The 16,002-nt window shown below is 40.0% G+C and overlaps 1 protein-coding gene across 1 annotated transcript in view; it reads right to left on the bottom strand.

The window, feature by feature from the left end:
• Window positions 1-2,402: 2,402 nt before the first annotated feature.
• LOC144319561 (cytochrome P450 3A12-like) overlaps window positions 2,403-16,002 on the bottom strand; it is a 35,043-nt gene continuing 21,443 nt past the window's right edge. The window contains exons 9-13 of the mRNA XM_077907821.1: window positions 14,355-14,421; window positions 8,924-9,084; window positions 6,896-7,122; window positions 4,071-4,233; window positions 2,403-2,820 (exon numbers count right to left, since the gene is read on the bottom strand). Coding sequence (XP_077763947.1) covers window positions 2,725-2,820; window positions 4,071-4,233; window positions 6,896-7,122; window positions 8,924-9,084; window positions 14,355-14,421 — 714 coding nt within the window. The 3' untranslated portion in view covers window positions 2,403-2,724. The remainder of the gene's footprint in view (window positions 2,821-4,070; window positions 4,234-6,895; window positions 7,123-8,923; window positions 9,085-14,354; window positions 14,422-16,002) is intronic.

Here is a 16,002-nt window from a genome sequence, read left to right as displayed (position 1 = left end):
ATAGGAAGGAGGGTGGGGCAAGAAGTGTATAGAAGGAAAAGAAAGGATTAAGGTCAGGATCCCTTCTTTCTGGGGGGTGGACCTACAGGGTTTCTATCCTATAGATGACTGACTACTGCCCATCAGGAAGTTTCAGGAGGACTCTTAAAAGTTCACCTTCCTGGGACAGGTGAAAATGTCATTAGTTATGATTGCTATGAGGTGGGGTTGGTGGAAAGTGAATCTGTTCGGGCTTGTTTTTTTCTTTTTTTTTGCTTTCAGGACCTTTACTTTGTAGAAGATTACACACCAGTTACAGATTAGGAGTAGATATTCCTCAGCTTGGGTTTGTCTGATCTTTTTGGGAACTACTTTTGTTGTGCCCAAGATTACGTGTCCGAGAAACCACCAAGGAGCCGACACCAATGCAAACACAAGAGGGTTTATTTACAAGCTCGAGCTTGGGTCCAAGTATACCTGACACAGCGGAGCAGGGACTTGGACCCCGAGGTGGGTTCCAGCTTAGTTTTATGGGCTGGTCTAGGGGACCTCCAGAAGGGGTGGTTTACATTCTCAAGTTCTGTTTACATTCTGATATGGGGGTTTCAAGGGCATTAAGCTCTGTTCTCATTCTGATATGAGACTTTCTGCCACTGGCTTGAGCTCTGTTCTGATTCTAATATGGGGCTTAACTGAAGTAAGGTAAAGTTCAGCTCTTATTCACAGGGGCCTGAGATGGCTGTACTTGTGCTAATGCTGAACTTAGGGTGGAATGGCCTTAATTTTCTCAGCCTCCACACTTTCAGGTTTCTCTTGTTGGCAAGAATATCCCAGAGGTGATGCAATGTTCTTCTCATCACATCCTGTTGGGTGATGTGCCACCACATCCTCCTGTTCCTTTTTGTTTTGTTTTTTTCACCATTAATATAACTTTATTTTTTCTTTTTTGGAATCTATTTTTTGGTAGATTTTTAATTGGAGTTTGATTTTTCCAACATATAGTATAATACCCAGTGCTCATCCCGCCAAGTGCTCTCCTCAGAACCCGTCACCCAGTCACCCCAAACCCCCGCCTCGCCCACCTCCCCAGCTGAGGCTGGAATATAAAGACAAAGCATGTTTCCCACCTACCAGAACACAGGGTAGAGAGATGAAAATGTTAACTCAAAACTAACAATATAATACTAAGTGCCTCAATTGAGTATTATAAAAAAACATGTTGTGGAGGCTGAGTAAATTAAGGCCATTTCGCCTCAAGTTTAGCATTAGCACAAGTACAGCCATTTTAGGCCCCTGTGAATAAGAGCTGAACTTTACAGGAAAAACTGCAGAATGCCCTCGGCAGGAAATCCCATATCAGAAAGACAACAGAGCTCAAAATGCCCTTGGCAGAGAATCAATCCCATATCAGATCTTAAGAAACTCTCCCACCCTGTCCCCCATATTGGAATGGAAAAAATTCCTCCACCCCTTCTGAAAATCCCCTAGACCAACCCATAAAAAACCCAGCTGTAACCCACTTCGGGGTCCAAGCCCCTGCTCTGCTGTGTGGAGTATACTTGGACCCAAGCTCGAGCTTGTAAATAAACCCTTGTGTACTTGCATCGGTGTCAGCTCCTTGGTGGTTTCTCAGAACATAATCTTGGGCACAACAATGTGCTCCAAAACCTGTAGAATTAAACTATGAATAAACTTTCTGAACAATGGGGACATCTGGGTGGCTCAGTGGTTGAGCATCTGCCTTCGACTCAGGGCATGATCCTGGATTCCTGGGATCGAGTCCCACATCAGGCTCCTTGCATGGAGCCTGCTTCTCCTCCCTCTGCATGTGTCTCTGCCTCTCTTCCTGTGTCTCTCATGAATAAATAAATAAATAAATAAATAAATAAATAAATAAATAAATTCTTTAAAAAGAAAAATTTCTGAGCAATGGGCAAAGTCACAGTAGATTAACTCATCTATCTAACATATCACGTTGGAGTTCTGAACAAGCCCCATCCACTCAGTGACTGTGATGTTCAAAATATTCAGTCACTGGCTCTCACTCATCGGTTCTGTGTATTCCCCCTTAATGTGCATGAAGCCACTAGTTAATACATTTGTAAAGAGATGTTGATTGACTCACTCAGAGTGATATTTAATGTAAAATGTTCAAAATAAGACATTTTATATAAACATCATTACTACAGTCACCACAATAATTCTTGTTTCTGGGCAGCCTGGGTGGCTCAGCGGTTTAGCGCCACCTTCAGCCCAGGGTGTGATGCTGGAGACCTGGGATCGAGTCCCACGTTGGGCTCCCTGCGTGGAGCCTGTTTCTCCCTCTGCCCGTATCTCTGCCTCTCTCTCTTTCTGTGTCTCTCATGAATAAATAAATAAAATCTTTAAGATAATAATAATAATAATCCTTGTTTCTATTAAAGTTCGTTGACAAAATTGTTGAGAAATTTTTATTCTTGATCAGTTCTCGGGAGAGTAGATGGTACAAACAGGGGGTAGTCTGTGTGAACCGGATAGGCTGAGTCTACATGTCTGACACTTAATTAGTCACTTCTTTACACAATATATAATGCTTGACATAGACACCGGAGAAAGCTAAATGAATGTATGGAATTCCCAGTCATCCATCACAGGCTGTACGTGAAGCCCATCTTCATTTTTGGGTTTTACTCATAAAGAAAATTGAGGTCTCTGGTATTCTGGGATCCAGCTTCTTAAAGAACAAAGGGGAAGTCCTTAGGAAAGTCAGGCTCCACTTACACTCCCATCTCTTGGCTCAACCTTGAGAACAACGGGTTTTTCAGGTTGAATAATCCCTCGAGTATTTATTCTCAGGGAGATCTGCAACAGTTAAACAAGTATATGAGAAACAATCAATGAAAATCCTGCTAACAACAGAAGCAAAGCAGGCAAGATATATGAAGGACAAAAATGCATTACAAATATATAAATACTACTTTTAGATTCATATATCTCTCATATGTTGAAATTATTCTGTAAGGTGTCAAGACAGGAGCATATAAGCATTCATCCATCACTCATTCAACAAATATATCTTTTGAGCACCTACTCTGTACCAGGCTGGAGACCCTTGATGGTTTGTGTTCTTTTTTTATCTAAATTTTAAGTAAAAAGGATAAGTGTTTAAAATTTAAGAGATTTTCAGCCATTACGGCAAACAATTTTGAAAAGTGACAGTTTATTTTGTATATGTTGAAACTTGCAAGGTCATCCTGAGTGTTTATTACACATTTTATTGTCTGGACATCTACAATGCTAACCATCCTGTATTCTCTCCCATGGAAACATCCATTCATGATGACAGACTGGGATGGAAAGGGAACACAGCCTGACTGGAGCCAGTCTACAGAAGATGGAGCCAAGTAGCCAGGATGGCCTGGACTGCAGGCCTCCTTCATATCTGCCAGACATGCTTCACACCAGTGATTCTCAACCTTGCTTGCACGTGAGAATCAAAGGGGGCACATTTAAAGCCACACTCAGGGGGGCACTTGACGGGATGAGCCCTGGGTGATATGCTATATGTTGGCAAATGAACTCCAATTAAAAAAAAAGCCACACTCTGGGTGAATTATGTTAGAATATCTGAGATGATCTGGGCATCAGTATTTTTAATGAACCCACTGATTTCAATGTACAGCAAGGATTTGAGAACCTTAGTCACCAGAGCATCTGTAAATTGTGATGGAGAATAGCATCTTTCAAAAGGCATGTCATGGTTATCACTGCATATCATGATTATGCATAACATGTTCCCTTTCTTTCAGCGGACTTGAAAGAAATTTAAAACATTGCTTAAGATCAAAGGTCTGCACATAATCATGTCATGCAAAATGCGCTGACAGATGACCCTTTTAGTTGGGTGATCATAAACCATAGATGTGGCACCCAAGAGCTGAAGGACCCTTAAAAGTCACAATAACTCTAAATAGATTCTCTGGTGATAGAAGGAATTATTAGGGATAAATGAGCCCATTTCCAAATATACACATACATACATCTATCCACATCTCTTAGTTTAAAAAAAGCAAGAATAAAACACTGTTTATGCAGAAAGTTATCTCTCTGACCTGTGTTTCTTTACAAGATTTGAAGGAGAAGTTCTGCAGGACCCTGACAAGGGCAAGTTTCATGTTCATGATTGCAAACCTCATTCCAATGCAGTTTCGGGGTCCAGTTCCAAAAGGCAGGTATGTATAAGGATTTATGCTGTCCTTGTTCTTCCTACTGAACCTGGTTCCACAATGGAAGTGGAAAACAAGTTGGTTAATCATAAAAACCACAAGAGGTACCTGTTTGGGGTTCTCAACCAGGAGTATATTGGAAATTTGATAGGCTGGTTCCTTTAATCCTGCTATGCTTATTCTGCTGTGACAATTGTAAACTACAGGTCATTGGATACTCCTTGCTCTATGAAGCATTCAGTCTTGCTGAGGACATGAGATGAATGCCATTGAAAAGACTTATCTTAGACACTAGAATTATATTGAGGGTGGTGAGATGTCCACACTTTGAAAGGCAAGCAGGAAATGAGTCTTACTGAAGGAAAGGTAGGTTTGCGCCTCCATTCTCACTTACGTTGGTCACATGGTCATAGAAAAAGGAAGTAGAGAAATGCCTCCTATGATTTACCTTGTTATTTTTCCCTTCACATCCCTACACTCTTTGCTAGGACCACTCCCAACCACTTACACAGAACAGATTTTCAGATGAGTTAATTTGGCACATGATGCTACTGCACTATAATCATACTCAGGTCTATGTATACTCACTATAACCACTGAGGCTTGTCTATCTGTTCTAAGAGACTATAAATTCCTTGAGGGTTAGACTTACAGTTTATTCAAAATTCTTTCTTTAATACTTATATTAAGGAAATATGTAAATTTGGGGAAATGATAATGGCATTTAGTGAGGTATTATTTAAACTACTTATATCAAAAAAAATAAACTCCTTATATCATGAAGAACATACTGGAATGTTTACAGATGATATGCCTTCGAGTTATATGGAAATCAGGGCAGCCTGGGTGGCTCAGAAGTTTGGTGCTGCCTTCAGCCCAGGCTGTGACCCTGGAGACCCGGGATCAAGTCCCATGTCGGGCTCCCTGCATGGAGCCTACTTCTCCCTCTGCCTGTGTCTCTGCCTCTCTCTCTCTCTCTCTATCTCTCTGTCTCTCTCTGTGTGTGTCTCTCATGAATAAATAAATAAAAAATCTTTTTAAAAAAAAGTAATATGGAAAACAGTCTAGGTATTATAATGGTGTGTGGATGGGGCAGTTGATATGGGTTAGTGGTTGTTTGGCAGGTGGTGGGCACATATAGATTCATTAAAAATATTTCACACACTTGTGTCTATAGAATATATTTGTACCTGTGTCAAAAATTGTTCATAAATGCTTCCCTATCCTCCTGAAACAAATGAAATCCTATTCTACACACCAGTCAGTCAATTGACTTTTGTCCCATTCCTCCCTTCTTTAGGCTAGCCTTACATGCAATTATTGCTGTTTGAGTATCATGTCACGTTGCTAATGTCAAAGCAGTAGGTGACTTATTTTCCAAGTAATGTAAAGCATTGAAAGTAATAAAGTTCTGTGTTGTCTGTCTGTTTAGTTGTCACACATCAAGGAGTTGAGACTGGAGTAAATAAAAAATTTTCACAGAAAAAAAAATTGTCCATAATAGGGGCAACTGGATGGCTCAGTTGGTTAAGAGTCTGATTTTGGCTCAGATAGTGATCTCAGAGTCCTCAGATCAAGTCCTATGTTGGACTTCCTGCTGAGAAGGGAGTCTGCTTCTCCCGCTCCCTTAGCCCCTCACCCTGCTCATGCTCATTTGCTTCTCTCTCTCAAATAAATAAAATATTTTTTAAAAACTTATCCATAATTGGCATTTTTAATACATGGATTCACTGCCTGGCACAGTCCCTAACACACATAGATAATAAGTACTTCCTCTCATGGCTGAATGAATCATGAAGAAGTACCAGGAGTGGTCTCTGGTTTCTGTTCAAGAAGCTACAGAAGATTGAACAGCTGAGCTTGTGGGAGTCATCAGGTCTCCTGGTCCAGAAAACAGATGACTTGGTCAATTATAAGTTCTTTCAGCAAGTACTATGTGTAGATGCATTGCTAGCACTAGGGACACCATGCAACCAGACAAGGGCTCTGCCAACGGGGACTTTGAGTCAGGGCTAAACATCTAGGTCTCTAAAAACTCATCCAAATTTTGCCCACCAATACAATAAACAGGAAAACATGGACTTTTGCAGAATTCAGGCTTACTCAAAGCCAGACTCTGCTCTGAATTCCCAGAAGAGAAAGCTCAAGACCCCTCCAAGGAGGATGTCCAAATGGCTAGAGAACAGATAACCTCACTTTGGATAAATCCCGGATACTAGAGAGATAGGAGATGCTTAGAACTGCAACCACAGACAGCACAGGACCTATCAGGTCTCCAGCACACTCTGTCCTCAGGCTGCTGCTCCTCCTGCCAGGGATGTGAACTCTCAGCACCACAGCCTCTGTCCTCACACTATACCTAGCAGACATAGTGGCGCAAGGTTACAAACACAGAATGCCAAAAATATATAATGCCATCTTAACTTTTAAGCTTCTATATATGCATAGAAAAATATCCACAAGGACATACATCACATAATTAATAATCCTGATATATTGTGAATGGTGATGATGTTAATTTTCTTTATTCTCAACTAGAGTTTGTAAAATTTGGGCAATAATGTTCATTTTGTAACAAGAAAAGTACTTCTAAAAATTAAAAAAATGTACAAATAAATCATTGTACCACCACACGATTGTCATCTATACTAAGAAAATACAGAATATCCTCCAATATGAGGGTGGGTTCCCCTTTGCAGGGTTCCCTGTACCTTTCAGGTCGGAATTCCTCAGGCTCTGGCCAGAGATTCTGGTCTCGATGAAGAATAAAGGTTGGCACCATCACCACTGTCCCTTTGGGAATGAACACACCACTGATTTCCACATCTTTCTTACAGACCCTCTCAAGTCTACCAGCGACTGAGTATAATCGGAGAGTTTCATTCAATACCATGTCCAGATACTCCATCTGTACAAGGGCCTCATAAGTGGGTGCTGCCTGGAAGGAAGAAACAGATTTAGATAAATGGAGATTTGGATCAATGCTCAAAGCACTCTGTGTACTACTACTGAAGTGTTAGGAACACCTAAGAATCATTTATTTTGATGAGGGTATTTATAGACATTTGAATGTCTACCATGTCCTTTGATCTACTCAATGGCCCACTGACATGTGAGCAATAGCTGTGAGAAATAGCTGTGAGCAATAGTAATGACTAGGGGAGACCACTGTGACAATCCCCTACACAGGGCCTGAAACCCTTCCCATTTCCAGATAGTGGTTTTTCTTCCTCATATGAACAAAAGTGACTAATAGAGTGTGACGCTTGATCTTTTTAAAGTTTTTTGTTTAAATTCATTCAATTAACATATAGTGTATATTAGTTTCAGGGATAAAATTTAGTGATTCCTCAGTTGCTTATAATACCCAGTGTTCATTACATTTAGTGCTCCTTATGTCCACCACCTGGTTACTTCATCCCCTCAACCCATCACTTCTAGCAACACTCAGTTTGTTTCCTATACTTAAGACTCTCTTATGGTTTGTCTCCCTCTCTATTTTTGTCTTATTTCACTTTCCCTATGACCCTTAATTTAAGTGGAATATGTTGAAGTGACTGATTCCTTTCAAAACAGGGGCCACATATCTGCACCATGAAAGGCGAACATGCAACAGAAAATATCCCCTCTTCTACATAAACTCTTCTAGTAGAAATATTCTGTTGGGGCAGCCTGGGTGGCTCAGCGGTTTAGCACCTGCCTTTGACCCAGGGCGTGATCCTGGAGACCCGGGATCAAGTCCCAAGTCAGGCTCTCTGCATGGAGCCTACTTCTCCCTCTGCTTCTCTCTTTCTCTCTCTCTCAGTGTATCTCATGAATAAATAAATAAATAATCTTAAAAAGAATACTCCATATGAAATATTCTGCTTACTAGCTTTTCAATTATATATACAATATTTGGAGAGGAACATTATATTGAAAAAGTATAATTTGGGGAGACACTAGTTCGTCTCAAACCAAATAGGGCAAGAGAAGGCTACAATTGGATGCTACCAATTCTGGACATAAATTTCAGTTTTAGGAAAAGTAATAAGGGGATCAGAACCCTACTCTCAACCCCACCCTCTGTTGCTGGAACAGTCTCCTAGTTGTCACTTTGGAGTTTCACTGTTTGCCATATAGGTCACTCCAGACCCAGAGGTCAGGTGTCTTCATAAACAGGGAACTCCAGGTTGCGCAGAGATCTGAAAACAATGAGGGAAATTATGTGTCTATCACTTGGTGTTATATTTAAGAGCCAACATTTTACACAGATTGTAGCTCAGTTTCCTGACTTGTTAAATGGAGATAATACAGTTGATACTTCATAGGGTATGTGGTAGAGAAACTCACTGCTCATCCAGGATCCATGCAGATCCCCATATTTCCTAGCTCACATGAATTTACAGGAAACCATTTTGCAAATGGGGTATGAACTGATGAGACAAATGTCAGTTCAGGGCCAAACATTTGAAAATCAAGTGAGCAACACATAGCTCCTTGTTACCCAGCAAACAATAAGTCCCCAGGTTCTAGATAATGCAGGTAATAAGAAAATGGAGCCTCTTTACCTGGTATCACCAATAACTGTCTGGAGCAGAGACTCAATCCCATCTTCTGCTAAGGCCCATATCTGACACGCAAATGTGGAAATAGGAGTAAGCCTTTTTATGAAAACCTACCTAGGTTTGAGGGCTAATCTATTACTGAGACATAACCAAGCCTACACTGACTCCCTTCTTCAGGTATGACCCACTCACCTTATTGGGGAAAGTCGCATCAATCTCCTCCTGCAGTTTCTGCTGGACATCACGGTGAGTGGCCAATTCATACATAAGAAAGGAAAGACAACTGCTAGTGGTCTCATAGCCAGCAAAAATAAAGACAATAGATTGGGCCACCAGCTCCAAATCAGATAGAGCTAAAAGGAAAAGACACACATATTAGCTATAACAGGTGAATGTAAAAAACCACACTTTAGATAACGAGAAGTCCATTTGAAACTCCCAATTCCCTTGGGGAAAATGTAAAAGCAATTCAGAATCAAACTCAGAGTGGTTTGCCCTCTGATGTCTATCTTACAGAGCCAGAAAAGCCAGAAGTTATCTTGATCTGGTTCTTCCTATGGTCTATACTATTCTTGGCCATCTGCTCCTGCTAGTGCCACCCTCCGCACCAACACAGATAGGTAATTTCAGGAGATGGCATTTCTGTCTAACGTACATGGTGTTATCAGCATGACCTTTGGAGGATCCTAAAAGTACTTCAGTCGTAAGTAACATGGGATACCATTCTCCCCCAAGAAAATTTATATTCTTCTAGCTAAAAGAGAACTTAAATTTATTTAGAGAGTTTGTGATACTAAGACTTAATTGTCGGAAAAAATGAATGATCTTTCATCCAAACATATTTGTGGAAAGTGAAGAGAACAATATTAGGCTACTGATAAATTCTTGTTGCTCAAAGAGTGATCCATGGACCATCAGCATCTGCAGCATCTGGGAGTTTATTAGAAATGCAGAATCTCAAAAAAAAAAATAAAAATAAAAAAAAAGAAATGCAGAATCTCAAACCTCACCCTAGAACTATCGAATCAAAGTCTGAGCTTTCATGAGATGTGGTGATTTGTGTGAACAACCTAGCTTGAGAAACATGGATTATACCTTTCAGAGGTCTCAGCTAGTAGAAGACCTGGCACACAACTTCGCAAGTGCATGATCTCCAATATGTACAGAAACTACAACACAGATGTGGTATATATATACCACATCTTCTTTATTCATTCATCTGTTCATGCAGGTGGGGGGATGTGGTGACTGGGTGATGGGCACTGAGGAGGGCACTTGAAGGGATGAGCACTGGGTGTTATACTATATGTATATAGTACATATACAAACTGAAATATACAAAAAAAAAAAAAAGACCAGTAATGGAGCTGGCTTAATTAATGCCACCAAAGAAGCAGAAGAAAAAAATGTGTCAAAGGCAAGGTACTGACCAGCATGAAATATAGACGAATTGAATCCAGTGAATGGAATTAGCAATCATGGCCTGAATTTCACCTTCCTTAGTGAATGGCCCCACTCTGAATATAAATTGGAATATCTTTTGATTTGCTCCTGGCAGAAACTCAGCATGGTCATGTCCTAATCTATTTGACAAAACCTGTGTTAGGACCTTTAGATACTGAGAGCACCTACCCACTACAAACCCATAATTCACAGCTAAAAACAATGCAAAAAGTGCTAGAAAAGTCTACAAAGTTCCGATTTCCTAGTCACACTTTTCGTGAAGCTGCTATGGGTAAATTCAACTATCAAATTCTTGCCTTTCACCCAGTCACTCCATCCCCCCGCCCTCCTCCCTTTTCACTACCCCTTGTTTTTTCCCAGAGTTAGGAGTCTCTCATGTTCTGTCACCCTCTCTGATTTTTCCCATTCATTTTCTCTCCTTTCCCCTTTATTCCCTTTCACTATTCTTTCCCCAGGTAGTGAAACCATATAATGTTTGTCTTTCAAGTGACTTACTTCACTCAGCATAATACCCTCCAGTTCCACCCACATTGAAGCAAAAGGTGGATATTCGTCCTTTCTAATGACTGAGAAATATTCCATTGTGTGTGTGTGTATGTGTGTGTATATATATATATATATATATATACACATTTTCCATTCATCTTTAAATGGACACCGAGGCTCCTTCCACAGTTTGGCTATTGTGGACATTTTTGCTATAAATTGGACATCCACATGCAGAAGAATGAAACTAGACCACTCTCTTTCACCATACACAAAGATAAACTCAACATGGATGAAAGATCTAAATGTGAGACAAGATTCCATCAAAATCCTAGAGAAGAACACAGACAACACCCTTTTTGAACTCGGCCACAGTAACTTCTTGCAAGATACATCCACGAAGGCAAAAGAAACAAAAGCAAAAATGAACTATTGGGACTTCATCAAGATAAGAAGCTTTTGCACAGCAAAGGATACAGTCAACAAAACTCAAAGACAAAAAAAAAAAAAAACTCAAAGACAACCTACAGAATGGGAGAAGATATTTGCAAATGACATATCAGAGAAAGGGCTAGTTTCCAAGATCTATAAAGAACTTATCAAACTCAACACCAAAGAAACAAACAATCCAATCATGAAATGGGCAAAAGACATGAACAGAAATCTCACAGAGGAAGACATAGACATGGCCAACATGCACATGAGAAAATGCTCTGCATCACTTGCCATCAGGGAAATTCAAATCAAAACCACAATGAGATACCACCTCACACCAGTGAGAATGGGGAAAATTAACAAGGCAGGAAACAACAAATGTTGGAGAGGATGCGGAGAAAAGGGAACCCTCATACACTGTTGGTGGGAATGTGAACTGGTGCAGCCACTCTGGAAATCTGTGTGGAGGTTCCTCAAACAGTTAAAAATATACCTGCCCTACGACCCAGCAATTGCACTGTTGGGGATTTACCCCAAAGATACAAATGCAATGAAACACCGGGACACCTGCACCCCGATGTTTATAGCAGCAATGTCCACAATAGCAAACTGTGGAAGGAGCCTCGGTGTCCAACGAAAGATGAATGGATAAAGAAGATGTGGTTTATGTATACAACGGAATATTACTCAGCTATTAGAAATGACAAATACCCACCATTTGCTTCAAAGTGGATGGAACTGGAGGGTATTATGCTGAGTGAAGTAAGCCAGTCGGTGAAGGACAAACATTATATGTTCTCATTCATTTGGGGAATACAAATAATAGTGAAAAGGAATATAAGGGAAGGGGGAAGAAATGTGTGGGAAATATCAGAAAGGGAGACAGAACATAAAGACTGCTAACTCTGGGAAACGAACTAGGGGTGGTAGAAGGGGAGGAGGGCGGGGGGTGGGAGTGAATGGGTGACGGGCACTGGGAGTTATTCAGTATGTTAGTAAATTGAACACCAATAAAAAATAAATTAAAAAATAAAAAATAAAAAAAATAAACATTGGCACTTGACGGGATGAGCATTGGGTGTTATATTATATGTTGGCAAATAGAACCCCAATAAAAAATATATATAAAAAAATTCTTGCTCTCCATTACCACAAACCCCATGATAATAAAAGTTCAGGGTTGTACTCTCCAATAAGGTAGCCAGATGCGGCTATTTATATTTAAATTTTAATTAGTTATATTAAATATAATATAAGATTCAGAGCTCAGTGACACTAGCCACATGGTAAGTGCTCAAAAATCACATGTGTGCAGTGTTTCTGTACAGGACCAAGCAAATATAAAATATTTCCTCCATCAGAGAAAAAAGTAGAACTAGATAGATAGACAGATAGATAGAATAGAAGTAGAGATAGATTGGTAGGTAGAGATGGATAAATGGATAGATAGATAGATAGATAGATAGATAGATAGATAGATAAATGGTATGATAGAATAAGCCCATCCTTTTCCTCTAGAATCAACTGTTATATATTCAACAATTTTGTGAGCTTGTTGTCAAATCACAGATGGCTTGAAATTAACCATGATGGAAATATTTCTGTCATAGAAACAACTATAAATTAAGCCTGTTTTTTTTTTCTTTTAAATACTGAGAGCATACTTACATCATGAGTTATGGATAAAGAAATATTTGTGTTGATCAGTGCTGTGTAGATATATTTGATGTTGTTAACTTGGCTCACTGAGAGGAAATAGAAGCAAATAACCCCTAGTAGCAACGAGTACTCCTAGATCCCAGATTTGGTTTCTAAATACCATTTTAACTAAAAGGAATCAGAGTTTCTTGGAGAAATGGCTGGTTCAGGGCTCATCAGGAGAAACAGAAGAGAAATCTGAGATGTCTGACATCAGGATGCAAGGTAATGCCCAGAAAATAATATGGGAAAAGGATACAGAATACTCTATTTTTTTAATGGTGGATATACATCATTATATATATATATGTCGAAACCCATAGCATATACATCAACAAGGATGAACTATAATATAAACTATGGATTTTGGGTGGTAATAATGTGTTGTTGTAGGTATATTGATTATTTAAAAATTACCACATCATGAGGGATTTTGATTCGGGATGCTGTATGTAGGTGGGGCAGGGGAAATATGAGATAAATCTCTATGTCTTTCACTCGATTTTGCAGTGAACCTAAACTGCTATAAAAAATCAAGTCTGGGGCACCTGGGTGGCTCAGCACTTAAGCATCTGCCTTCAGCTTAGCACGTGATCCTGGCGTCCCAGGATGGAGTCCCACATCAGGCTCCCTGCATGGAGCCTGCTTCTCCCTCTGCCTGTGTCTCTGCATCTCTCTCTCTCTCTCTCTCCCCCTCTCTCTCTCCGTGTGTCTCATGAATAAATAAATAAAATCTTTTTAAAAACCAAAGTCTATTGAAAACATAAAAAAGAAGAAAGGAAAAACAAAAACACAGGTGCCCACTTAAAGGGCTTCCAGACAAAAAATCTGAAAGAATCAAGGATCTAAGAAAAAAATGATATAAGACACTTAGTAATATAAGAGATCATACTGACATATATAAAGAAAGAAATACAATAATGATGACGTATAGAAAGCTCACCCTAACAATGGACTATTATTCAAAATATAGAAGAAATGGTACAAGTAAAGAGTCATCATTTTGTAACCATCATAGTAATAATAGTTTTAGTCAAAGACCATCCATGGATGATAAAAGTAATAGATGATGATTTAAAGAGAAATACAATGTGTACACATACCTGCACCAGTTACTTCTTAATTACAAAAAGGGAAAAAACACTTGAAGTAGATTAAGCTAGTGAATAAAATATAACCACAAGTGTTTCAAGTTACGGTCATCAACACTGGGGCCATGTACCTCCTTATGTGATGAAGACTTGATGTGAATTTCCAGGCAGATTCGGTGGGTCTGGATTAGGCTGCAGGACTGACATTGGAAACAAGTTCCCCTGTGGCAGACCACAGATTGTTTTGTCTATGGTTCCCCTTCAAGCTTTGAACAGGTAGTATGGCTTGGTTTTTCTGGAAAATGCTCTGTCTACCTTTTGTATCTGAACATATTTCTTTCTTCAATTTGCCAAAATTCCATCTGCTAAAAATCTTCCTCCACACCTTGGAACCACCCCCTCTTTCTGAGCCACCTCATCAATGGCCCTCTGAAGCTCTTCTCGCTTACCTTTATGAGTGTCCATTTCTTTGGAATTCTGGGAGTTAATCATCAGCTGAAGAAAGTCCACTCGGTGCTAGAAACAAAAAGAGAAATTTCCATGGCAAAAAATCACTTGTGAAGTCAGAAGTAAATCAGACGTGAAGTATCCTGAGACTATAGCCCATTTATATCCCGAATTTAGAGTAGTGTTGCCAGAGTCCTCGGTGAACAAAAATGCTCAGCTATAAATCTTGGAGAGCAGGATGTTTCCCTGACAGGAATCCAGCCATTATGTCTCATTGCTTTTTGGATCTTGTTCTGTCTGATCCTCAGCTTCTCTGACTTTTGAACATACCTTCCTGGCCCAAGAATTGCCTGATCCCTCTCCTGTCCCATCTACTAGCTAAGGAGAAAGTCCCTGACTTCAGTCCTTTCTTCCAGCCTTAATTCTTAATGAATAGCCACATAGACCAATCCCTGACCTCTGCAGAGTCCATGAGCAGCTTCTGTGTCAGCATCTTCCAATGTCCCACCCTCCCAGAACTCTGCACAATATTCAGTGATATCAGCCCTGTCTCCTTGTCCTACACATGTCCTACAGCTGGCCATCAGGCCTCATGAAGGCAAAGCTGGCTTAGCCAGCTTGCAGCTTCAGTGCCCAGAGAAGATTTCTACCCATTCCAGACTATGGCAGGGTCAAATTTAACATAGACTATATACTCCACCAGGTGCCTAATAGGACCTTCCCCTGGAGAAGGTGTAAGATAAGAGGCTTTGAATTGAAGGGATTCTTTGCCAATGTAAGATCTGGCAAAATTACACTACCAGGAAAATGATTTTACACAGTAATTTTTACATTTTGACAATTTATTGAAAGAAAGCGGTAGTTTTTTTCTCACTGAAGTTTATGCAGTGACATACTACTTGCCATGTTTATTAATAAATTTTAAACAAATGTTGGGTATTTGTCGTTTGACGAATGCCCACCATTTGCTTCAACGTGGATGGAACTGGAGGGTATTATGCTGAGTGAAGTAAGTCAATCGGAGTAGGACAAACAGTGTATGTTCTCATTCATTTGGGGAATATAAATAATAGTGAAAGGGAATATAAGGGAAGGGAGAAGAGATGTGTGGGAAATATCAGAAAGGGAGACAGAACATTAAGACTCCTAACTCTGGGAAACGAACTAGGGGTGGTGGAAGGGGAGGAGGGGTGAATGGGTGACGGGCACTGAGGGGGGCACTTGACGGGATGAGCACTGGGTGTTATTCTGTATGTTGGTAAATTGAACACCAATAAAAAATAAATTTATTATTAAAAAAATAATAAATTTTAAACATAGTCTGTCTGACTCATCTTCTTATTTCCTTCCCTGACCTCCACCTTCTTCATTCTCCCTAAAATGTTAGAAGTCTCCTGCTTTAAACCCTACAGTTCTCTACCTACCATAAAAACATATAGAAGTGCAGATGTTGGGTATATGCAGCTCAATAAATTATCAAAAGTGAACACCTGGGGACACCGGGGTGGCACAGTCAGTTGAGTGCCCAACTTTAATTTCCGCTCAGGTCATGATCTTGGAGTCGTAAGATCAAGCCTCATGTTGGACTCCGTACTTGGTGTGGAGTCTGCCAGAGAGTCTCTCTCTCTCACTCCCTCTACCTGTCTTCCT

Source organism: Canis aureus, chromosome 8 (genome assembly GCF_053574225.1).
Source record: "Canis aureus isolate CA01 chromosome 8, VMU_Caureus_v.1.0, whole genome shotgun sequence".
Classification (NCBI taxonomy): domain Eukaryota; kingdom Metazoa; phylum Chordata; class Mammalia; order Carnivora; family Canidae; genus Canis; species Canis aureus.
Note: the sequence above shows the minus strand (reverse complement) of the source record. Positions and strands in the feature narration are given on the sequence as shown.